Below are 23,627 nucleotides of genomic sequence, written 5' to 3' on the forward strand. Positions count from 1 at the left end.
GGGGCAGGCAAGGCGGGGCTCGGGGGGGGGGGGGAGGGCGCAGCGGGGTCCGCGGGGACCCGGCGCCAGGGCCGCTCGAGGCCGTCGGGGGGCGACCCGGCGCGAAGCACCGCGCCGACCCCGGGGGCCGGGCCGCCGCCGCCCCTGCCCGTACCTTGGCGCTCAGCTCGGCCGCTGCCTCCACGCTCTTCTCCGACATGGTGCCGGGGCCGGGGCTGGCGGGGAGCCGGGGTCCCGGGGCCGAGGCGGAGGGGCCCTGGACGGCGGAGGGTGGCCGCGGCCGGAACTTGGCGCGGTGGCGGCGGCGGCAGCGGCAGCGACGGCCGCTCGGCGAGCTGGCTCGCTGCAAGAGGCGGCAGAGGCGCGCGGGGTGGGGCGGGGGTGGGTCCCGAGCTGAGACCCGCAGGGCTGCGGCCGTCCGGAGGGCGGGCGGGAGGGCGATGCGGGCGGTGGCCGGCGAGCTCCGGTCGCGGTCGCTCGGTCTTGCTCGCCGCCCCCGCACCAGCAGAGCTGCCGCCGACCAGCCGCTGCCGCCCCCGGGAAGGGAACCCGCTTTTAAGGCGGCGCTGCCCGACGGGAGGGGCTTCCCAGGGGTGGGGCAGGCGGGAGCGGGGAGGAGAGGAGAGGGGAGGGGGATGAAAGAGGAGGTTGGAGAGGTGGGGATAGGAGGATGAAAGCGAAGGGCGGGAGAGCGAGCGGGGCGGGAGGAAGGACGAGACCGGGAGGGGGGAAATGGAGAGACTGACGGCTCGGGAGAGAGCGGAGTGGGGCGAGGAGGTGGGAAGGGGTGGGGTTCCAGCGGGAGACACCGTCCAAATGCCAGCCTACTGCCTGCGAGCTGGAGTCTGGCTCCTGGGGGCGCACGAAGAGGTGGCCAGACTCCTGCTGACCTCCTCAGAGCCCTGAGATTTTGCTGAAGGGCGGGAGCAGATGGAGAGGCTGGGCAGGTGAAAGACGAGGGAAAAGGCTGCCAGCCACTTCCATTTCTCGCTCTCGTCCACCTTCTCTAGGTGGCCTTGAGGGGGAAAGGGAGAGTGCAAAGGACAGCCTCTCTCGGAGGGACTTGACATTCGTGGTCCTTCAGTGGGTCCCTTCCCATCTGTTTCCTGTGTTCTGTGGGGAGTGAGAGGCCCTCCTACCCTCTCCTCTCCCTCTTTATCCTATCTTACCTGTGTCGCCTCACTTGCCTGCTCCTTCTGTTTCTCTTCACCTCTCTTCATTCATATAGACCAAGACCCCTCCCTTACAGCCATCTACATCTTTTTTTTCCTACCTCGTGTGTCTCTTTACTGTTCCACAGACAGCACTGTTGTCTTACCTGACTCAGTCACCTGGCCCTGTAAACTTAGCTGATCTCCTCCCTGTCCTTTTACATTTTTCCTTGATTTGCTCTTCTCTGTCCTCTGCTGCCATCTTCTCTAGCCTTTCTGTATTCAGCGGGCCTCCTTTGCAAACACAGGACCAGATCTGGGGTTGCAAGCACGCATCCTCAGTGCCGCACCCCTGGGTTCAGCATCTTTGGATCATTTTGAGAATCCTAGCATTTCAGAAAGAAACAGGGACTGGGATGTGAATTTGAAGTCAGAAAGGTGGATGAGGTAGAAGGCGACTTCGGATTATCTTCGGTGTTTGTGTGTGTCGTAATATTTGTCATCATTATTCTTCACCTTTTGCAAATCATTTTCTTAAGAAAAACATCATTTTTTTAGCCAGATGACCTATTCCAACAATTGGGAAGCTGAGGCAGGAGGACTGCCATTAGTTTGAGAGCATCTTGGGGCAACACAGGGAGACATCTTGCCCCTTCCCCAAAAAATAATAGAAAAAAAAGAGAAGAAAAGCCATTGTTGATCTTCCATCCCCATCATTTAGGATGTGAGTGTGTCAACACACCATCTTTTGGTCCCTTGTACACACCTCCTGGTTTCTCAGACTCTTAATTCGGTTTCTTGGTCTCATAAATCATGGAGCCCGACCCTGGATTTTTCCTAGCAGGATTCGGTCCACCTTTTCCCTGAGATCGGTCCATTTCCCCTTTTCAATGCGCTCCGCAGACTTCAGTGACGGATGTCTTTAGCGATATCTCACCGTACCCATCTCGGTACCCTCTCTTGCTTCATTTATCTCTCTCCTCCCCCTCTTCCCCCCACCCCAGACTCGCTCCCTCCGGGTTGGACCTCTTTCCTCTCCCTCCCGCCTCCTTTTTTTTCTCTGCCATCTACTCCACCTCCCTGCCCCGCCTGCTGTCTCGGACACCCTGCTGGGCTCTTACCCTGTTGCCCTGGTAACCGCCCTCAACTCCGGTCACCTCCACTCCCCTCCCCCCTCCAATCACCGCCACCAACAACCTCCATCCACCTTCCTCCTGTTTTTCCTGAGAGCCAATAGAAACCCTGTTGCCAGGTGGAATGCTCATTTGAATCAGCCAATCCAGGAGCCTAACTGCTTGCCCTGCCTTATAAGGGGATGTGAGGAGGGCCACTCCCCCCACTCCCGCCCCACAGGGGACGAGCCCCTCCGCTGTCCTTTCTCTCCCGCCTAGGAAGGCGCTAGGGACCCTCTAGTCTACCTTCTCGTAAAGGGCCTGGCTCCCTATTTCTCTAAATGGGACCACCGGGGTTGCTGTGAGGTGTGGGACGGACCGTGGGGAATGGGCTGGACTGTGGGCTGGGCCTCAAGGCTGGGGGTGGGAATGAGGTGTGATTAGGGAAGGGGAGGCGGAGGGAGCCGGGAATTTTGCCCAGGGAGGGGTGTCTGGGAGCGGAGGCAGCTGCAGTGGAAAATTCCAGGGAGATGGCGAGGCTGAGAATGGGAATCCTACCCCTAGGCCCAAGGGAGTGCTGGGGGAAATTCTGCAAGGCTGGGGGGGCGCATCCTAATCCCCTCTTGTGGATAATGGAGGAAGAACCCATTATCTTTTTCTGTCTGGTTAGACCACAGACCAGTGTCCTGAAGTTTGGCTTTATGAGGAAGCAGCTAGGAGACTTGGGGTGACGGGGCGGCCCTTTAAAGTCTGACTCTGTGCTTGGGGGTCAGTGATGTCAAATGCCTCCGTTTGCGCCTTTCCATAGAAGTGCTTCTGAGGTTTTGTGGAGGCCTGCCTATTCCTAGAATTATATTACTCTACAGTGCAATTGAGAAATTTCCCACGAGTTGAATGGGGGTAAAAAAAAAAAAAAAAAAAAAAAACCTGTGTTTACACATTTTCTGAAAGTGGGAAAAAGGAGAGACCAGGCGAGAACAAGAAAGGCCAGAGCCCCTAGAAGCTCTGACATCTGGCCGAGTTCCTAGAAGTTGCTCTTGCTGAAGTGTGGAAGGTGTGCTCTTCTAATTGCTGCAGTCTCATCTTAGTGAAGTCTCCAGCTTCCTTGACCCGCCTGTGTCTGTGGCTACTGTATGTTTACCTCAGGTGAACGCTAAGGAAAACCGCTAAGAAGTCTTGAGAGTTGGCCCATCTCCCTCACCTTTTATTAAATCCTAATTTCACTCCCAGGGACCACGTGTTTTTTATCTCCCATTTTTCTTTCATATTAAACAGACAAGCAAAAAACTCAAGTGAAGAGAGAGGAGATGGACATTTAAAAATCAGCTAAGCTTTTTTTTTTTTTTTTTTTTTTGACAGCCTTTTTCTGTGTGGCCTTGGCTGTCCTGGACTTGCTTTGTAGACCTGGATGGCCTGGAACTCAGACAGCCACCTGCCTCTCTGAGTGCTGAGATTACAGGTGTGTGCCACCAAGCCTGGCTCTGGCCTTTTTTTTTTTTTTTAAGGAAGGAAAGGTGTGTTCTGGTTTACAGTTCCCTGGTGATGCAATCTATCATGGCAGGCAAGACAGCTATGGTAGCCAGAGCAAGAGGCAGCGGCTTTCGTTAGATTCAAAGGAAGGAGTAATGCTTGCTTGTGCTTAGCTCATGTTGTCCTTTTATTGTTGTTCTTTATTTTATACGCGTGGGTGTTTTGCCTGCATGTGTGTCTCTGCACTGATTATGTTCCTGTTCCCGCCAGGAGGCCAGAAGAGGGTATCTGAAACCCTGGAACTGGAGTGCGAGCCTCCATGTGGATGATGGGAATCAAACCAGATTCTCTGGAAGAGCAGGCAGTGCTCTTCACAGCTGAGCTATCTCTCCAAAGCCTTCCCTTTTTTTTTTTTTTTTTTTTTTTTGAGACAGGCGTCTCACTGGCCTCATCAGAACAGAGAGCTCTCTGCTTCTGCCTCCCCAAAATTGGGATTAAAGGCATGTGCCGCCACGAGAGTGTGTGTGTGTGTGTGTGTGTGTGTGTGTGTGTGTGTGTGTGTGTGTTCAGGTGCCCTTAGACGTCTGAAGAGGACTGGCATTTCCTGAAGCTGCAGTTGTGAGCCACTGGACATGGGTGCCGAGAATTGAACTTGGGACTTCTGTTAGAACAGCAGGTGCTTGTAATCACTGAACCATCTCTCCAGGCGTCCCCCACCCCAAAGCCTGCCTTCTTCTTTTTATTCTTATATATATAGAGAGAGGGCATGGTGGAACATGGCTGTAGTTCCCATACTTGAGAAGTGGAGGCAGGAGGATCGGTAGTTAAAGGTTAAGCTTGGCTGCATACTGAGTTGGAGGTGATGCCAGGTTGGGCTATGTAAGACCCTGTTTCAACAGACAGGCAAGCAAACAAGAAAAGTAACTTTCACAAAGAGTGGTAATACATCACTGCAGTTCCAGTGTCCTGGAGCCTGAGGCAGGAGGAAAACCTTCAATCAAGGTCTGCCTGGGTTACACAGAGAACGCCATGCCAGCGAAGGCAAGACCCTGTCCCAAGAAAATGACAAAAAAGAAATCGCCCTCAAAACACAGTCATACCACGTGTAATTAGTCTGACTGAAAGAGAGAATGAAAACGATTTGCAAGTTTAAAAAGAAGTTTCATTGGTCTTATCCACCACCAAAATTCTGATCCGATATAAGTCAATTCTAGCAGAAGAAATTTACCTTTCCATTGTGCCTCCATGCTAACCTTAAATATTTTATTTCTCTCAAGACAGGGTTATTCTGTATAGCCTTGGCTCGCTCTGTAGACCAGGCTGGCCTCGAACTCAGAGATCTGCCTCCCAAGTGTTGGGATTAAAGGCGCTTGCCACCATGCTCTGCTCAAGCTTTAATCTTAAACCAGACATGATGGCACACACTTGTAATGGTCAGTGCATTATCAGATTATATCCCTTTTAGGATATACTTTAAATTTTTTTAATTATTTTTTAAATTATTTTTATATGTGTGTGGGGGGGGCTGTCTTGCCTGCCTGTGGTCCTTCAGAGACCAGAAGATGGTTGGAGTTACAAGCAGTTTTGAGCCATCCTGAGGCTGCTGGAAATGGAACTCAGGTCCTCTGGAAGAGCAGCCACTGCCCCTCACCTCTGCCATCTTTCCAGCCCCTAGGCTATGCTTTGATATGAAGAGCTCTTGATCTATAATCCTTCTGGGCAGGAACCTTGTCTTTTGCATTCAGCTTTCTCTCTCTGCCTGCCGTATACCACAGTCCCTAACAGCTACACAGAGGTCATTTAAAGTTTACTAAAGTCTACCTGTTATGTTTTTGTCTCTGTATTTGCTGAGGATAGAATCTGAGACCACATGCCCTAGGAGGTCCACCACTTAGCTATATCCCCAGCTGTTCTGATTTACTTTTTATTTTTGTTTTATTCTGAGACAGTCTCTTGGATCCCAGGCTGACCTCCAAGTCCATATGTAACAAGGATGGTCTTGAATTTCTTTCTTTTTCTTTAGTTTTTATTTATTTTATTTTTGGTTTTTTGAGACAGGGTTTCTCTGTGTAACAGAGTCCTGGCAATCCTGGACTTACTTTATAGATCAGGCTGGCCTCGAACTCGCAGAAATCTGCCTGCCTCTGCCTCCTGAGTGCTGGGACTAAGGGCCTATGCCACCACAACCGGGTAATCTTGAATTTCTGACCCTCATCCATCACCTTCTAAGTGCTGGGGTGACATACTGAACCACCAAGCCCATTTTTATATAGTACTGGAGACTGAACCCAGGACTTAGGATGCATGTTAGGAAAGCGCTCTGCCAGCTCAACTTCATCCCCAGCCTGGTTTGGCTTTTTTTTTTTTTTTTTTTTTTTTTTTTAAGCAGGGGTTTGACATACAGCTTAAGCTGTCCTTGAACTTTCTGTGTAGCTGAACTCACTATATTTAGGCTGGCCTTGTCCTACAAGAGTTTTAGTGCTTTTCCATTTCTTCCTGAATGTTCTCCCTAGAAAAGTACTGTTCTCACCCTTGTACTTCTTCAGAACCTTTGGCTGGCTTTCATTATGAGGCAGGGCCTGGCTAAGTAGATCAGGCTAGCCTCAAACCTATAGCGAGCGGTTCCAGGTGTGTGTCAGCAAGCCTTACTCTTTGATTGGCTTTTTTTCACTCTCTGCTTTCTCCTTCACTTGTGCACCTAGAATAATGGACTCTGGCCCAGCTTTCTGCTGCCTTTTCAATTTCTCCCTCATGTTGACTCTTCAAAAGCTTTCATATACTTTCATAAAAATCCATGAGAAAGAGAGCATTCCTAGGTGCTTCGCAGCTCTGCATCACAACTTCCTGTGACAACAGACAAAACAGGAACCGACAGTGTTACACATAGAGCACAAGGCATTCTGCATGCCAGGCAGGTCACTGCCAGCCCTGGAAACAGTCAACTGTTCTCTCCAAAACAATAGACACATGAGATTATTTAATGTGTCAAGAGATGGCTAGCTCAGGGCTTGGGTGTGTTATGGAGTATTTTGCCTCTCCTGCGTGAAGTCCTGAGTTCAGTACTCAGTTCTGCACAAACTAGGTGTGGCAGGCCACTTGCAGAACCCTAGCACGTGAGAGGTAGCATAAGGAGGACGAGGAACTCAAAGTCATCCTTTGGGAGATTGGGAGTTTAAGGCCAGAGTGGCATATATGAGATCCTATCTCAACAACAACAACAATAGTGGCTTGTAGTGAGAATTCTGGAATTTTGATTTCTTAAAAAAAAAAACCAGAAAATTGGAGGTGATTGAGCAGCACTCAGGAGGCAGAGGCAGGTGATCTCTGAATTTGAGGCCAGCCTGGTCTACCAAGCAAGTTCTAAGACAGTCAGGGCTACACAGAGAGACCCTGTCTCAAAAAAATTAAAAAAAAAAAAAAGGAAAGAAACAGAAATATTATAAGAATATGTTTTCTTTTTTAATCCCAGGGGTGGAAATACAGGGCTGCTTCGGACTGTCTGCAGCCACTGACTATGATTTGCCTCCTGCTCTAGCAGAGGTGTGGTTTTGCCAGCTGCAGATAGTTTCTGCTTGGTGACATTTGGAATTCTGGTAGCTTTTCAGAGGCTACATAAATGCTAGGGGCCTGAGAGCCGGGATTGGTGGTTGCTGGTTGTTGGGGGGGGGGGCTGGTTGTGGTTTGTTAGTAGTTGTGCTCAAAGAAGAAACGAACAAAGAAATTAGATACAAGGATCTCTCCTCTATCCTTTCTCTCCTATCTAGTGATAAGGGTGAAACTGGGGTAATAAAGGATGGGAAAAAAGAAGAACCCACAAAGTAGCAAAGACCAGCTACAAGGAAAGAAACAGGAAAGAAATTAGATTCACAGATCTTTGTGAATCTCTCTCTCTATTCTATCCTTCTTTTGCTACTATTTAGCGATGGGGTGAAACAGGAGTGGGTGGGTACAAAGTAGCTAAGGTTAGCTACAGTGGCTAGTTCCACTAAGAAATAAAGTGAATTATTTAAATTTTGCTATTTGTTTTTGCTCTGCAGAAAGTCAGGCTTAGGGTCTAGTACATGCTGATGAAGGCTTATATCATTGAGCTACTCTTAGCCCTAATTAAGTAGTCATATGTGCCTAGTGGCCACCATATTGAACACTACAATTTTAGATCTCCGCTTTAAGCTGCCGCCTTTTTTAGAAAAAAAAAGGTGGTGCATGTCTTTAAAGCTCAGCACTCTAGAGGCAGAGGCAGACCAATCTCTGTGAGTTCGAGGCCAACCTGGTCTACAAGAGTGAGTTCCAAGGCTACACAGAGAAACCTTGTCTGAAAAAAAAATTATCTTTAAATTATGTACGTCTCTGTGTGAATATATGCATGTAAGTACAGGTGTCAGCAGAGGTGACCAATCTCCTGGACCTGGAGTGAAGGGTAGTTATGAATCATTTTTGACTTCTGTTCCCTGAGCCCGGTATGTGGTCTTAACCACTGAGCCATCTATCCAGTCTCTTTAATTACCTCTTTTTTTTTTTTTTTTTTTGGGTGGGGGAGCATTCTGGGGGTTGAACCCAGGGCTTTGTGCATGCTAATCACATGCCTTACAACTGAGCAGCAGCCCAGCCTGTTGCCTGCCTCCTTGCCCACATCCAACCCCTGCAATTTGTAATTAGAATGTCAGAGAACAACCCTGGCTGCTCTGTTTACGTCCATACAGGCGACTGCTGTATACTTTACCTTAGGTATGTGTTTAGAACTTTCACACATTACACAGACCACAGCTACTCCAGGGGACCAGTAAAGAAAAAATAAGACTTACTTGACCTAGCAAGTTAAAGACTAAGGAAAGAGTAGCCAGGAAGGGAAAATGCTTGTTGATGGACCTTCCAGGTGATGTTTATAGGATCTCTACAGTCTGCCTAGACTGCTCCATCAGAGATGTCTGGTTAAGTCCCATCAACAGCCACATAACTCAGACACTGGTGACTCCAAGGTCTCTGGCACTGGTTTTATTCTCGAGGTCCAGATCACAAGTTCAAGTCCCTTTCTTTCTTTCCTTCTTTCTTCCTTTTTCTTTCTTTCCTTTCTTTCTCTCTTTCTTTCTTTCTTTCTTTCTTTCTTTCTTTCTTTCTTTCTTTCTTTCTTTCTTTCTTTCTTTTTTTCAAGACAAGGTTTCCCTGTGTAGCCTTGGCTGCCCTGGCCTCGATTTGTGGACCAGGCTGTCCTTGAACTCCTAAGGATCCGCCCTCTGCCTCCCCTCCTGCTGTGATTTCAGGCAGTGCCACCGCCACCGAGCCGGGCTTCAGGTCCTTTTCTTCCCTCCCTTGGTGCTCCATGGAGCCTCAAACTAACAAGATCAAGCTGAAATCTCTCTTGGTTGATGGTGCTTCAATCCCCTCTGCTTGGAGGGGCCACAGTAGACCAGTTTTTCTTTCTCTCCCTAGACTCGGAAGTGCTGTTTCTTATCCCCACACCCCTGACCTGCCTGTGTTCCAAGGCTCGACTTCAAGCAACTGGTGTTAAGCTTCAGCGCCTCATGACTGTCAACCAGGAGTTAAGGATTTTTGTATCCTCACACCTAACTCTGGCTCCCTATTTCCATACCTGCTGTGTTATACAAACTCAAAAAACGGCCTTTCGATCCAAAATACAAACAGGCTGTTGTAAAGTTCCGCACTTTGAATGTTGCTCCGCCCTCAGGCTGTTCAAATAGCCAACTGTCCTGGGTTGGTTCCAGATATGTGACCTCACATCCAAAGAGGGCCCCTTCCCTGGCCCAGCTCTACCCTCTCAAGGGTTTCCTGACTCTGACTCCAGCCAGACGAACAGCGAATGGAGGAGCCACGTTCAGTCCTTGTCCTCCGAAGCCTTCTTCCTCGAAGAACCTCTCTCCCTCCTAGATCTCATTATGTCCGGAAATGCCAGTGACTGACAGACCCCGCTCTTCATTGATTGGGCAGAGAAGGGAGAAAGAAAGGCAGAAGCAGGCAGAAAGGGAGGGAGGGGAGAGGGAGAAGGGGAAAGGGAGGGGAGGGAAGAAGGCAGACAGACATAACTGCTGGTTGCCTGTAAAATTATGTCTCTTCACTTCCTAGAGGGCTGTCTGTGTATGTCACCAGGCATGCTGAAAATGAGCTTGCATATCTCCTCCCTCATCTTCACCTGTGAGTGTGTGTGTGTGTGTGTGTGTGTGTGTGTGTGTGTGTGTGTTGCTGAAATCCCAGACATGACCTTGTGGGTACAAGGCCAGCTCTGACATATATCCCAGGCCTCGCTCAAGGCTTTTTGAACTAGGAGAAACAAACAAACCAAAATCCCAGGTTTCAAGCTATTTCTAATAGTTAAAAGTTAAATTGTAATTTGCGAACATTCGTAGGAGAGGAAATACTCGGATTTAAAATCACACAGAGAGCCGGGACATGGTGGCACATGCCTGTAATCCTAGCACTTGGGGAGGCAGAGGCAGGCAGATGGCTGTGAGTTCGAGGCCAGCCTGGTCTGCAAACGGAGTCCTAGGACAGCCAGAGCTACCCAGAGAAACCTTGTCTTGAAAAACCAAATAAATAAATAAATAAAATCATGCCGCTCTTAAAGAGGACCCCAGTTCAGTATCCACATAGTGGCTTACAACTTCCCAGAACTTCAGTCCCAGGGATCCTGACATCCTCTTCTGACCACCACATGCATCAGGCAAGCACAGACATATATGCTAGAAAAAAAAAAAAAAAACACTCATACCAAGAGAACTTTTTGTTTTTGAGACAAGGTCTCTTATGTAGTTCCAGATGTCCTGGAACTCAATATGTAGACCAGGCTTCAAGCTCAAAAGAGATTGCTGGGGGTTGGTCTGGTGCTGCTGTTTATTCAAATGCTAAACACTGGCCCCCAAGATCTGGCTGCTGTCCAGAGGAGCACATTCTCACATACAAGTGATGTTGTGTAACTTTACTCCCTTATTATCAATGATTGGCTAGTAAAGAAAGGCTGGGGCCTGTAGCTGGACAGAATAGAGGTGGGCGGGGCTTTGAGACCCACCTGGGCTGGGGGGTCTCAGGTAGGGACCACGAGGCTGGGAGGAGGGGAAAAGAGGGAGAAGGAAGAAGATGGAGAAAGAGGACATGGCCTGATGGAGCAGATCCAGCCCAGACAGGGCAATTTATTGGCAAGGAACTTGGGGAATGTGGCTGGGAGATAGCCAGACTAGCTTAGAAAATTAGTTGAAATCATAATCGCACCTGCCCAGTTATTGTGCCTAAGCCTTGTTTAAATAAACCAATAGGTCTCTCTCAAATTTTGAAAGGCTCGCTGGGCCACAGAATAGCCCTCTAGCATTCAATAAATATTCTACAGGAAGTCTAGGTAATAGAACATTCATTGAAGTGTGTGTGTGTGTATGGTTTTTCCAGACAGGGTTTCTCTATGTAGCTTTGGCTGTCCCTGGAACCTGCTCTGTAGACCAAGCCGACCTCTAACTCAGAGATCTTCCTGCATCTGCCTCCTTAGTGTGAAGTGGGAGTTTTGGTTTCTTTAAAAACTCAGTCATATTCTATAAATATGTTTTTGTTTTAATCTCAAGTGTGGAATTTTAGTTGGGCTACCCTTGATCTATAGCTGTTAACATCTGGTGCAGGGTGTGTCTCTTGCCAGCCGATAGTGGCCTGCCTCATGCAGCATGGAGAAGGGCATGGTCTAGGACTCTGGGAGGATATAAATTTGAGACCCTAGGAAGAGAAAGTGTGTCCTGTGGTGGTGTATAGCAGTTTGGAGACACTGGAGTTGTAGCAATTTGGAGCAGACAGACAGAAACGCTTCAGGGCAGAGAAGCTTGGAAGAGACTGCTGGCTGTTGAAGGAGATCGGTATGTCCCCCAAAGACCCTATGACCCTAAACAGCCAGGAGAAGTAAAGGGGTCTGTGCCCCTCTCGCCACTAACCTTCTCTCCTACCTGTGGTTGGGGGATTGGTGGAAAGGAAGTAGAAGCATAAATGCCCCAAATAATATAGTTAAGAAAAATGAATGCTACATTAGTGCTAGGATTAAAGGTGTGTAGCACCACCTCCAAAGTAACTTTTGTAATAATCAGATTTTATTTTTCTTTTCTTTGAGTAGTTTGCCTATGTGTGTATGTGCACCATGTGAACACAACACCTACCGAGGCCACAAGAGAGCACTGGATATCCAGGAACTGGAGTTTTACTGATGGACCCAAGTCCTCTTCATAAGCAGTAAATTCTGCCTTTAATCCCAGCACTCTGAGGCAGGGGCAGGTGGATCTCTGTAAGTTCATGGCCAGTCTGGGCTACAGATTGAGTTCCAGGACAGCCAAGGCTACACAGAGAAACCTTGTCTTGAAAACTAAACAGAACAAAAAGAAGCAAGTTCCTTTTTCAGATTTATGTGTGTATGTGTGTCAGTAGGCAAGGTGTGTGAGTACCCTTGGAGGCCTAAAGAGGGCGTTAGATCCCTGGAATGGAACTCTGGAATCATAGTGGGTTTCTGTGGAATAGCAGGATTTGAAAAAATGTTTTTGTTTCTTTCTTTTAGACAGGCTATGTAGCCCAGGTTAACCTCTAATTCACAGAGATCCTCCTGTCTCTGCCTCCCAGAACTGGGATCAAATGCATGTGCCAACAGCTGGCACTTTTAGTCACCGAGCTGGCTCTGCAGCCCTGAGGCACTCTTGGTTGGAATGTCAAACTGCTTTTCTTTAGAGCAAGAAGAAAGGGCAGGATATCCAGAGAAACTTAAAGATTTTTATAGTCCTAGAAATATCAATGAAAAACAAGTTTTCTTATATTCTTTTACTTTTTCTTTGCCAACCTGCCAGAACACCCTATTGATATGTCCCTGTTACTCCTGTTGACACTATTTTGTCCACCTAGTAATGATTCAAATCTAACGAACCTGAGACTCTCCCAATCTTTTTCCGAGTAACCACGGACCCTTTTTCCTCAGGGAACTGGAGAGAATAAACCTTTTCTCTTTGGATCAGGTTCACACGGTACCAATGTGGCTGACAGCCAGAGTAAAGAACGAGGGAGAGTTTTGAGTTTGGATCTCTGTGGGTCAAAGTCTACCTAATACAGATCAAATCCTCTGACCCAAAGGGGAGGGCTCTTCTCTCCAGCTCAGCCAGATTTTGTGCAAGACAATTAGTATGTCAAAATAGCAGTCTCTGGCTGTGGAGTCAGGCCTCTTGGGCTTACGCTTAGCTCCGCCCCTGGGTGATTCTGCTTAATTTAACTCTCCACCCCTTTATTCTTCTAAACTTTAGTCCCTTGACCTACCTACCTGCTTAGAGGTAAGAACCTTTTTTTGATGACGAGCTAGAGAAAAAGGCCTGGAATGTAATTTAGTGGTAGCGCACGTGGTAGGCATGTACGAGGTTGGATCCTGAGCACCAAAACCAAAAACACCGGCAACAAAAGCCAAACAGACCGGAACGAATGCCTTTGCCCAGGCCAGCCCTTCACAGACAGGTCCTGGACTGGTCCAGAAGCTTAAGCCAACACCGGGTCCTAAGGCGCTGAAGTTCCAGCCTGGCCCAGGGGCGCCCTCTGGCGTTCAGGCTGCCAACCCGGTTCCCTTCCCTGCTCGGTCTTTTCCAAGGCTGGACAAGCCCTGAGCTAAGCTGTCGCCTCCTCCCTCCGCGTCACTCGGAGGACCCCGCCCGCGGAGCGTCTCTCCGGAGAGACAGGCCCCCGCATCCCCCCGGTTAAGCGCCCCTCCCGCAGTGTGTTTAAAGGTCCCCGCAGGGATCCGCCCCGCAGGTCGCCCACAGACAGCCCGCCTCCCCACGCGAAGAAGGTGCGGCACACCCTGCCCCCACGCTGCGCCCTGCCGGTCCCTCCTGATTCCGCCCCGCCCTCCCCCCCGCCACCTTCGCAGGAGCCTCTTCCTGTCCCCTGATCCCGGAGCCAGCTTAACGAGGCCTCCCACCGGCCCCCGAGGACCCGCCCTCCCGGGCTGCGCCGCGCGCGCCGCCCCCTCCCACCCCGGTGGGCGGGGCTCCCGCGGGCTGCTCGCCGTGACGTCACTTCCGTCCGGGCCTGGCCGAGGTTCGGCTCCGCGGGCCGAGGGCGGGGGTACGGAGGTGGCAGCTGAAGCAGGAGGCGGTGCGGGAGGCGAGAAGCGCCCGCGCGGACCAATCCCTGCGTCCCGGGCCGCGACCCTGTTCCTGCAGCGCTCCGAGAAGAGGCCGGCCGGATGGGCCGCTGAGCCCGAGTCGGGGACCGGTGAGGCTCGGGCGGCGCGGCCCGCGCGGCTGCAGAGCTGCGAGCCCGGGAGCTGGACCTCCCTCTCCGGCTCGCCCGGCGGGAGGCACGGGCTGGGGCAGCGGCGGACCGGCTCGGTGGGCAGTGAGGCCCGCCCGGGGAGGCCTGGCAGCGGCCGGTGCCAGCAGAAGGCGGAGTAGTTGGGGTCATTGACGGGGTGGCGGGCCGCCGTTCGGGATTCTCTCGAGCCTGGCGTCGGAGGAGGAGCTGACCGAGGCTCCGGGAAGAGGATGGCGGGCGGGGCTGGAGGGGCAGTAGTAAGAGGCTTGGAAAAAATTCCATGACCCGTGAGATGGGCTTGGAGAGCTACCCGTTCTCAGGGCTGAAAGGTTATAGGGCCCATCCGCCGAAGGGTCTCCCTGGAGTTCGGTGGGGTCAGTGACAGTGTGTACAACAGACAGCTTTAACAGCAGCTACCCCGAGCCGGTGTGCAGAAGCCTGGCCTCCTGCACGGAACTCAACCTCCGTATCTTCACAGTGTGGAGCCCCCTGGAGCTGAGATCAGGATGTTCCGCTTCATGAGGGACGTGGAGCCCGAGGATCCCATGTTCCTGATGTGAGAATTCCCTCCCCCCTGTGCTGAGCACTCATTCCACTCTGATTCAGGTCTGCGCGGTTCAGACAGACCTCTGGGTCCCCGTGCGTGGAACTGGTTAAGATGACCTGGATACTCGGCTGCAGCTCCCAGTTTGATGGACACCGGCCTCTGTGCCGCTGTGTGCCCTGACTTACTTGGGGGAGGTGGGGGCGGCTGGGGTTTGATCTGCCGTCTGTGCTGTGTGCTCACTCCACAGGGACCCCTTTGCAATTCACCGCCAGCACATGAGCCGCATGTTGTCGGGCGGCTTTGGATATAGCCCCTTCCTTAGCATCACAGATGGTAACATGCCAGCAACCAGGCCTGCCAGCCGCAGGATGCAGGTAACAGTTGGAACAAACCTGAGTCCCAGGGTGGTTAGTAAAGCCTGTTGTTGTTCTTGCCCTACAACCAGCTTAACAAGGAAGTGATCTAGGTGGGAGGCTGAGGAGTGGGTCCAGGAGTCGGGGGAAGGGGTTTCCTGACTCCTTTAGAGAGAAGGATGGAGGGCACCATTTGGTATTGTAAGGCGGTAGAATGTTCTTCTAACTTCTGTTCCTTGTCACTAGGCTGGGGCTGTCTCTCCTTTCGGGATGTTGGGAATGGTGAGTCCTTATCTTCCTGTGCCCCTGTATCTCAGACACACAGGCTGTAATCTTAGATGTTATTTCCAAATGTTCCACTTTGGGCTAGTCTCAGGGGTGGTCTCAAAATCGTCTCTTTGGCTATTTGACACAGTTCAGAGCCCGTTGGGTATAACTCCTGGAGCTAGGGCTAGAGAGTTGGCTCCACAGTTAAGAGCACCTGGCTGTTCCTCCAGACAGTCAGGGTTCGATTCTCAGCACCCACATGGCAACTCACAACTGTCTGTGTCTCCAGTCCCCAGGCATCCGAAGCCATGTCCTCCACCATGCATTGTATGCACGTGGTGCCCAGACGCGTGCAGGCAAAACACCCGTACACTTAAAAATAAGAAATAGAATGTTGAAAAAAAGAAAGAGAAAGAATCCTGAAGGTAGATACTGCTGATGCCGGGAAGTTCTTATCCACTGGGGAAAATCCGGCTGTATAGCAGTTTTCTTGAGGAGGGAGGTGCATCTTAAGGGCCAGGGAAATAGAGCTTGGCACCCCTTCACAATTTTTAATGTTCCGAGGGTTTTTTGTTCTCTTTGTTTTGTTTTGTTTTGTTTTTTGAGACAAGGCTTCTGTGTAGTCCTGGAACTCTCTCTCTGTTGTAGACCAGGCTGGCCTTGAACTCAGAGATCCACCTGCCTCTGCGTCTCAATGCTAGGATCTAAGGTGTGTGCTGCCACCACTGCCCAGCATGTTCAAAGGTTTTAATTCATTGACTTTGGTTCACTCCCCCAAAGATCGGGAAACACAGCAGGAAAAAGATCAGCCCGAGCCCGAGGAGGCAGCAGCAGTTTATGGAGGAGGAGCTGGAGTGCTCTGGCTAGATGTACAGAAGAGAGGGGGGTTCTGTAGCCGGTGGGCAGTAGACCCAAAACTGTATCGGGTGTCTCGTTGGTTTCCTGACTCTCTTCTCTCCTCAGTCTGGTGGCTTCATGGACATGTTTGGAATGATGAATGACATGATTGGGAACATGGTACGACCCTTGCTTCACATTCTTCCCTGGCCTTGTTCTCAGTGGCTGCCCGCATGGCAGGAGGGGAGAAGTATGCTCGTGACGGGGCTGGGTTGGATGAAGTGCTTGAGCCAGAGCACTGGGGTCTCGTGTCTGCCCTCATACCTGTATGTGATGAAGTAGGTTTAGTGTTGGGCTGGGAGGACGTGGGGCAATTGTGACATTCTCCCCAATCTCACATTTTAAGAGTGACTAGGCAGGAGCAAGCAGCTGTAGGGAGCTCCCTTCTGCAAAGTGGACCCTCCTCGTTCAGACTGCGTCCCCCCTTTCCTTCTCAGGAGCACATGGCTGCCGGAGGCAACTGCCAGACCTTTTCTTCCTCCACTGTCATCTCCTACTCCAACACTGGGGATGGGGCCCCCAAGGTTTACCAGGAGACATCTGAGATGCGCTCTGCCCCAGGTGGGGTGAGTAAGGAACTCCCCTGTCTCTGAAGACAGCCACAGAAACCCTGACATCTGTCTTCAGGAATGGGTTCATGGGGGCTGTGTTTATCCTGGGGTGAGGTAGCCAGGGACTTGGGAGGAGAATTGAATGTGCCATGTTCACCTCATCCCAGATCCGGGAGACCCGGAGGACTGTCCGGGACTCAGACAGTGGTCTAGAGCAGATGTCCATTGGGCATCACATTCGGGACAGGGCTCACATCCTCCAGCGCTCCCGAAACCACCGCACGGGAGACCAGGAGGAACGGCAGGACTATATCAACCTGGATGAAAGTGAGTCTTCCGTTCTTCCGAGCAACAGCCCCTCTTCTCATTCCTGGACTAGATGGTAGCTTTTGCTCCCATCACACAGGTATCTCCCAGGCAGAGTTGTGGGTGAGCCCAATGCTTAGGTTTGGTTGCCAGCTTCAGGGCTGAGTCAGGTGTCGCCAGGGAGGGCGACAGATCCTGTGACTGAAGTCAAGTGTTGATGGTGTTAAACCCTTTCGTATCTGCATCACTGGTTTTTCTTTTCCTGCCCCTTCATCTTTTTCAGTTTAGCAGCTTTATTAAACTCCCAACAGGCATGTAACTCCTGGTATATCCAGGAACTTCGTTGAAGCCAAAATGGCATCCTACCCACATTCTCACACGTATGACCACAACCTGTGCCCCGGTTTCTGATGTTGACAGGCTGTGTGGCTCATGGCTCCTTCATGTCTATGCTCTGTTTCTTTCTTAGGTGAAGCGGCAGCGTTTGATGATGAATGGCGAAGGGAGACATCACGATTCAGGCAGCAGCGTCCTCTGGAGTTTCGACGGCACGAGGCATCTGTGGGTGGGGGTCGAAGGGCCGAGGGGCCTCCCCGTCTGGCTATCCAGGGACCTGAGGACTCCCCTTCCCGACAGTCCCGTCGCTATGACTGGTGAAGGCCCTGGTTCTCAGCCTCTCTTGTAAGTGCCTGAGAGGGAGGAATGGAAAGATGACAGCCCAGAGGAGGCTGGGCAGCAGCAAACCTGTGTGCCTCTGGGTTCCTGGCTGGGCATGCCTTTGGTGGTGTAGCTCTCGCTGAGAGGCTGGAGGACATCCCCAGACCCCCCCGGGCTTCTGTGTCCGTCTCCTCTGACATGTTCATCTTTTTCTTCCTCCAGGTACAGGCTGAGAGGCTGTGAAATCATCCCTTGAAATAACTTTGTCCTTTCCGACCTCCATCCCAATTTAATATTAAATTAACAGGCAAGTTGGCCCCCACCTCTCCCTGGGGGTCTCAGGGAGAACCTTTTACTGCCCCCTTTACCTACTTTCTCCATCTTTTATCCCCTCACCACGATGACCCCACCCATCTTCTATCCACTAACTTGAGTTTTCATTTTGCTGCTCCATCTTCAGGCCACCTCATCTTCCCCTAAACCCCTGCCATGCATTGAAGTTTTGGGGGGATGAGCTCTGGGTTTAGGGATCTCCATCCCTCAGCTCCCCTGGACCCTTGCCCATCTCTTCCTCAGAGCGCCACTGCAGATGCCATGGTCCTATCAGGGCTGTGGAGGGAGTGGACTAGTTCCCAACCCTTCTCCCACCTCCCCACATCACACTCACACACAAAAACACTTTCCTATACCCTTCTCTGCCTTTATAAAAATAAATGATTTGTGCAACTTGTAACTAGGTGTTTATGGAATAAAGGATGATGGAAAAAAAAGTAAGATTCTGCCTGTACTTTTCATCTTTTCCCTAAGTTTAGCCCTCTACATCCTAGTCAGTTCCTTCCCTTCCCTTTTGGCTCCACATGTGGTCCAGCTGTTACTGGGTAAGGAGGGTTACTACTGCTATGATGAAACACCATGACCAAGGCAGCATATAAAGAAAAGCATTTAACTGGGGATATGCTTATGGTTGCAAAGGGTGAGTCCATGACCAAGGCCTGGAACAGGGCGGCAGGCAAGCAGGCAGGCATGATCTATAGTGATATTTGCGAGCTTACACTTGATCCACAAGCAGGACACTGGGAGAGACCGGGAATGGCTTGGGCTTTTGAAATCTCAAACCCAGTGACACCTCCTAGTCTTTCCTAAACACAACTGGGAACCAAACATTCATATATATGAGCCTGTAGGGACCCCACAAACCCACCATCCCAGTTCCTCATTGATGGTGAGGATGGAGCTGTTAAAGCGCAGGGCTGGGCTAGGATGAAAGGCAATAGCTGACTTGGCTGCTCTCCTCCTTGCACCGACTGTAATTCATTCCAGGGTCATATTAGCTTGTAGGATGGCCTCTGAAAGCGGCCACCCTGTCCTTTGGGCAGAGTTGTTTCCCAGGGCTGGGCAGACAGGCACAGGTAGGCCTACATAAGCCTTCAAGAGGGCAGGAGCAGGGGTCAGTATCCCTCGAATACTCCTCACCCCCCAGTTGCTGAGAACTTGAGCCAGGGAGGAGAGAGCTGGAACCCGAGCAGTCTGGAGGACAGGAAGCTCACATTTCTCAGCATGGTCAACTCTTGCTTTGCAGCCAACTGGGTCACTGCATCCCTTCTGCGTGCTAGGCGAGCACTCTGCCGCTGAGCTATGTCCCCAAGCCAGCTTTCCTTCTTTTCCCCCTCCTGCACAGGGTCTCATGTATTCCTGATCCTCCTGATCCACTTAAGTGCTAGCACATCTAGAAGCGTTTCAGGTTTCCCCTGCTCAGTTACCTGGTGATAAAGGTCAAAATATCAGGTCAGGCATGGTGGTGGTGAATGTCTTTATTCCTGGCATCTGGAGGCAGAGACAGGTGGATCTCTACAGTTGAAGCCAGCCAGAGCTACATGGCGAGAACCCTGTCTCAGAAACCAAAACAAACAAAAAAAAAAAAAAGTTAAAGGATCCATAAGGTTCTGGGCCCTCTCCGGGGAAGAAAGGATTTCCTATGAGTGATAGACAAATGAATTCCAACAAATAAAGGGATTGCCTGTTTGGCCAACAAGCATAGAGGTAAAATTGAACCCAGCAGTCACTGGTTAGAGGGTTGGTACAGACAGACATCCTGCAGGGCAGCAGTCCCCAGCCTTCGAAGCTGATAGGTTGAAAGTCTGACATGGGTGGGTAGGCCTATTTCCTGAGCGTCAGGGTTCTCTGTCATCAGTCTCCTGAGGAGGCAGCCAGCGCTGAACACCAGAAACTTGATCCCTAGGCCAGTCCTTCTCTAGTTTGGTCCTGGGCAAGTTTCTCACTCACCTGGGCCTCAATTATGTAGTTATATTCCAACCGCCAGCAATCCTAGAATGTATTTCATGCCTGGCTTCCCTCTGCACTCCAGTGCTGGTCCCCACATGCCAGTGCTGTTCTTTGGAGTCTTGTTTGTTTTGTGGGATGGGCTCTCATATAGCTCAGCCTGGCCTTGAACTCAGGGTGTAGCTGAAGATAACCTTGAACTCATGAATCCTGAACTGAGCCTCCCAGGTGCTAGGATTACAGGCTTGTACTACCACAAACCAGCTTTCCAGTGTAGTTAGGGATGGATTAGAGCAGGGCAGTGCCCTGGCTTCAATCTGGAAGGCCACGACCAATGCTTCACAGTTTGGGTCTAGGTTTTCATGTACATAAATGAATCATTTTGTTTGTTTCTGTAGTGCTGAGGATGACACCTGGGGCTTTCTCACGTTTGCTAGGTAAGTGTCCCAGGGAAACTACTTTTCCCCTGGGTTGGTCATGATCACCTTGCTTCAGCATGGGTCATGTGATTGTTGTGCTTAGCAGAGACATGTAGGACACACAGTGACAGCGGGAGACTTAGTCACAGAAGAGCTACCCATTCTCAGTCACTCCTCTGGCCCCCAACACCTCACTGAGATCACAGTGAGGGAGAGCTAGGAAGCAAATAGAAAAGTGGCAGCACAGGCCTTTAATCCCAGCACTGGGGAGGCAGAGGCAGGTGGGTCTCTGTGAATTTGAGGCCAGCCTGGTCTATAGAATGAGTTCCAGCATAAACAGAACTGTTGGCATTTGTTTTGTAAAACAACAAACGTTTTATTTATGTTTCTCGTATCTTTTTCTCCCTACTCCACCCCTACCCCAACACTAGGTAGGAGAGAGAAAGGGATAGTGGGAGAGGGGGCATAGTTCTTTCTTAGCTGCTTCCTGCTGGTTAGGGTCATTGGGTTCCTTGGAGCCAGTCCAATCCTCATTTCAAGAGATCTCCAACTTCTTGTCTAACAACAGAGACCAGGAGCAGCAAGGGAGAAGCAGTAGCAGCCTTGTTCTTTCTTGGATCTCTCTGGGCTCTGGCATTTATTCTCTCTCTAGAGTCCTCAGATTTAAACTATCTGCAGGGGGCAAAGAACTCCTTTCAGAGACTGCACGAAACAAATAGTCTGCTGCTATGGACCATCTGAATCAGTCCCACATCCCACACCTGGGACCAAAACAAAAACATGTTTATATCCACAACACAGAACTATGCAAAAAGGTCTCTCTCTCTCTCTCTCTCTCTTTCTCTCCTCTCTCTCTATTTCTCTTTCCCCCAATTTCTCTCTCCTCTCTCCTCTCTCTCTCTCTCTGCCTTCCTAGTGCTAGTATCAAAGGCATGAGCCACCATAGCTAGCTAAGAGGCCCTTTCTCAAAAAAACAAACAAACAAAAAAATGGACAATTACTCTTAGAAATGATGGCATTTTACTTTGGCCAGCTCTCCGTCTGGACTCAGCTCCCTCTGCCATAGCTCTCCAGTCAGACACTGGGTAGATATCCTCAGGTCTGGCCCCACCCAGAAAAGTATAGGTCAGAAGAGGCAGGTCCTGGTTCTGAGACCAAGCAGGACAATGCAGGTCAGTAAGGGCAAAACCTAGCCTTGCTCCGCTGCTTAGGGGCAGCAACTCACAGAGGGCTCTTTAGCTTTCAGCTAGTTCCCTGCCCCATATGGGCTTTTCTAGACACTGGAGGCATGGATTCATGGAGTCCACACCTCAGAATTGTAAGAGTGGGGTGGAGAGGACACAGGATACAAACCAGTGTTCTGCTTCCGGTGTTTCTATTACTCTTTAGTGGCCTCGGGTTCTCTTTCAGCCCCCACTCTCATCTTCAGACATAAACTGGAAATCATCCTCTTGGCCTGGGCTTAGCCCCTCAGCTTCCATTCCTCAGCTGTGAACTGTTGTCTTTGGCTTCCCCCATTTTTCAGCACCCCCTGCAATGCTGCGATGATGAGTGGAAAAAAAGTGGTTTGGCTCTGCTCTTGGGCGGTTTAGGTCTTTTTGTCTCTCCTATTGTAATGGCCCCAGGTTTGGTACCTTTCTCTATCTTCCTGTGTTCAGGTCCCATAGAGAATGTTGCCTGGAGAATCAGGAACTGAACTGCAGTAAGATCAAGTAATGCCAGGCATGGTGACATACACCTACAATCCCAGCTCCTTCACCTGGGAGGCTGGGGAGAAGAACTGTGAACTTAAGACCAGTCTAGGCTACTACAAGAGTTGGAGGCCAGCCCAGGCTATATAATGTCTCAAAACAAACTCACCTAAACTAAATTAAGTCCAGCAGTCTGCCCTGCTAGTTCAGATGCTATCTATCTATCTATCTATCTATCTATCTATCTATCTATCTATCTATCTTTGAGACAGGACTTTTCTATGTAGTCCTGGCTGTTCTGGAACTCACTATGTAGACCAGGCTGTCCTCGAATTCACAGAGATCTGCCTGCCCCTGCCTCCTGAGTGCTGGGATTAAAGGCATGTGCCACCATGCCCAGTTCATTCACACACACACACACAAACACAAATATTTTTGAGACAGGGTTTCTCTGTGTAGCCTTGGCTGTCCTGGACTCACTTTGTAGACCAGGCTGGTCTCGGACTCACAGAGAAAATGCAGGTTCGGTGCCATCATCTTCAGCGACAGCAGTGGCAGCCGACTAAGTGACTGAGAGGGTTGGAGTGAAGAGAGGAGAGGAAAGTGTTATGGGGCTGGGGTTGGGGCTCTAAAAGACAAGGAGAAATAGTATGGAGGTCAAGGTGACAAGGAAGTGGGAAATAGTTGGTGGAAGAAAGCAAAGCTTTGCTTCTTAGTGAATTTAGACGAAGAATGTTGGGCCTAGGGGTATATCCCATATTTATATATATCCTGAATTTGTGATAGGGACAAATATTAATTTACAGAGAATGTAGTAGGAAGGGACAAAGTGATGACAGGTATAGAGGAAACTTAATTTATGGTATGTGTATCAATTTCAGAATTGAACAGCTGTAGTCCCAGCTACTCCAGAAGCAGAAGCAGAAAAATCAAAAGATCAAAATCAAAAAATCAAAATCAAAAGCTCCAGGCCTGGGGGCTGGAAAGCTTGCTCAGGAGTTAAGAGCGCTTGCTGCTCTTTCAGAGGATCAAAGTTCAGAAGCCATGGCAGAGGAAGTTCAGATGCCAGCACCCACACTGGGTGGCTCACAACTGCTTTGAACTCCAGCTCCAGGGGATCCAGCATCCTCTTCTGGCCTCTTTGGGCACACACACACACACACACACACACACACACACACACACACACACGATAAAGGATTGTTTTGAGTTTTTTGTTATTGTTGTTTATTTGTTTTTGTTGTGTTTGTTTTTGGAGACAGTTTCTCTGTGTAGCCCTGGCTCTGTGTAGTCCTGGAACTGTGTAGGCCAGGCTGGCCTCGAACTCAGAGATCTGCCTGCCTCTGTCTCCGGAGTGCTGGGACTAAAGGCATGCATCATCATCGCCTGGCCTTTGTTTTGTTTTGAAACAGGGCCTCACTATGTAGCCTGGTTAGACTTGAATTACAAATCCTTCCGTCTCCAGTTCCCAAGCGAGGGTTCTGATAGGCAGGCGCCATCATGCTGCCTCTTGCTTTGGCGTTTGTTTTATGGCACCGGGCTGAACCTATCATCTTACTCATGCCGCATGAGCATTCCACTGATTTTTATCTTTTGTTTCTTAAGAGGCTCTCATTCTGTAGTCCAGACTGTCCTCAAATATGTGGCAATCCTTGCACCTGAGCCCGAT

General features: G+C 50.3%; 2 protein-coding genes across 2 annotated transcripts in view; one reads left to right on the forward strand and one right to left on the reverse strand.

Annotated features, from left to right (window-relative positions):
* Ptms (parathymosin) overlaps positions 1-2,097 on the reverse strand; it is a 6,044-nt gene extending 3,947 nt beyond the window's left edge. Inside the window, exons 1-2 of the mRNA XM_055609393.1 lie at positions 2,089-2,097; positions 155-1,006 (exon numbers count right to left, since the gene is read on the reverse strand). Coding sequence (XP_055465368.1) covers positions 155-1,006; positions 2,089-2,097 — 861 coding nt within the window. The remainder of the gene's footprint in view (positions 1-154; positions 1,007-2,088) is intronic.
* An 11,656-nt stretch (positions 2,098-13,753) lies between these two features.
* Mlf2 (myeloid leukemia factor 2) lies at positions 13,754-18,342 on the forward strand. The gene is made up of 9 exons (XM_055609473.1): positions 13,754-13,951; positions 14,469-14,546; positions 14,785-14,911; positions 15,137-15,172; positions 16,121-16,174; positions 16,492-16,620; positions 16,773-16,932; positions 17,381-17,592; positions 17,791-18,342. The coding sequence occupies exons 2-8, from the start codon at positions 14,497-14,499 to the stop codon at positions 17,566-17,568; spliced, it is 744 nt and encodes a 247-aa protein (XP_055465448.1). The 5' UTR covers positions 13,754-13,951; positions 14,469-14,496; the 3' UTR covers positions 17,569-17,592; positions 17,791-18,342.
* Positions 18,343-23,627: the final 5,285 nt, after the last annotated feature.

This window comes from Psammomys obesus, unplaced genomic scaffold (genome assembly GCF_907164565.1).
Source record: "Psammomys obesus unplaced genomic scaffold, mPsaObe1.curated_primary_1811, whole genome shotgun sequence".
Taxonomy (NCBI): domain Eukaryota; kingdom Metazoa; phylum Chordata; class Mammalia; order Rodentia; family Muridae; genus Psammomys; species Psammomys obesus.

Bases quoted from the DNA above. Each gene is read 5' to 3' on its own strand.
- Mlf2 (XM_055609473.1), top strand. From the start codon at position 14,497: ATGTTCCGCTTCATGAGGGACGTGGAGCCCGAGGATCCCATGTTCCTG. The intron at 14,547-14,784 runs GTGAGAATTCCC...CTCACTCCACAG, and splicing joins GAGGATCCCATGTTCCTGAT to GGACCCCTTTGCAATTCACC. The intron at 14,912-15,136 runs GTAACAGTTGGA...CCTTGTCACTAG, and splicing joins CTGCCAGCCGCAGGATGCAG to GCTGGGGCTGTCTCTCCTTT.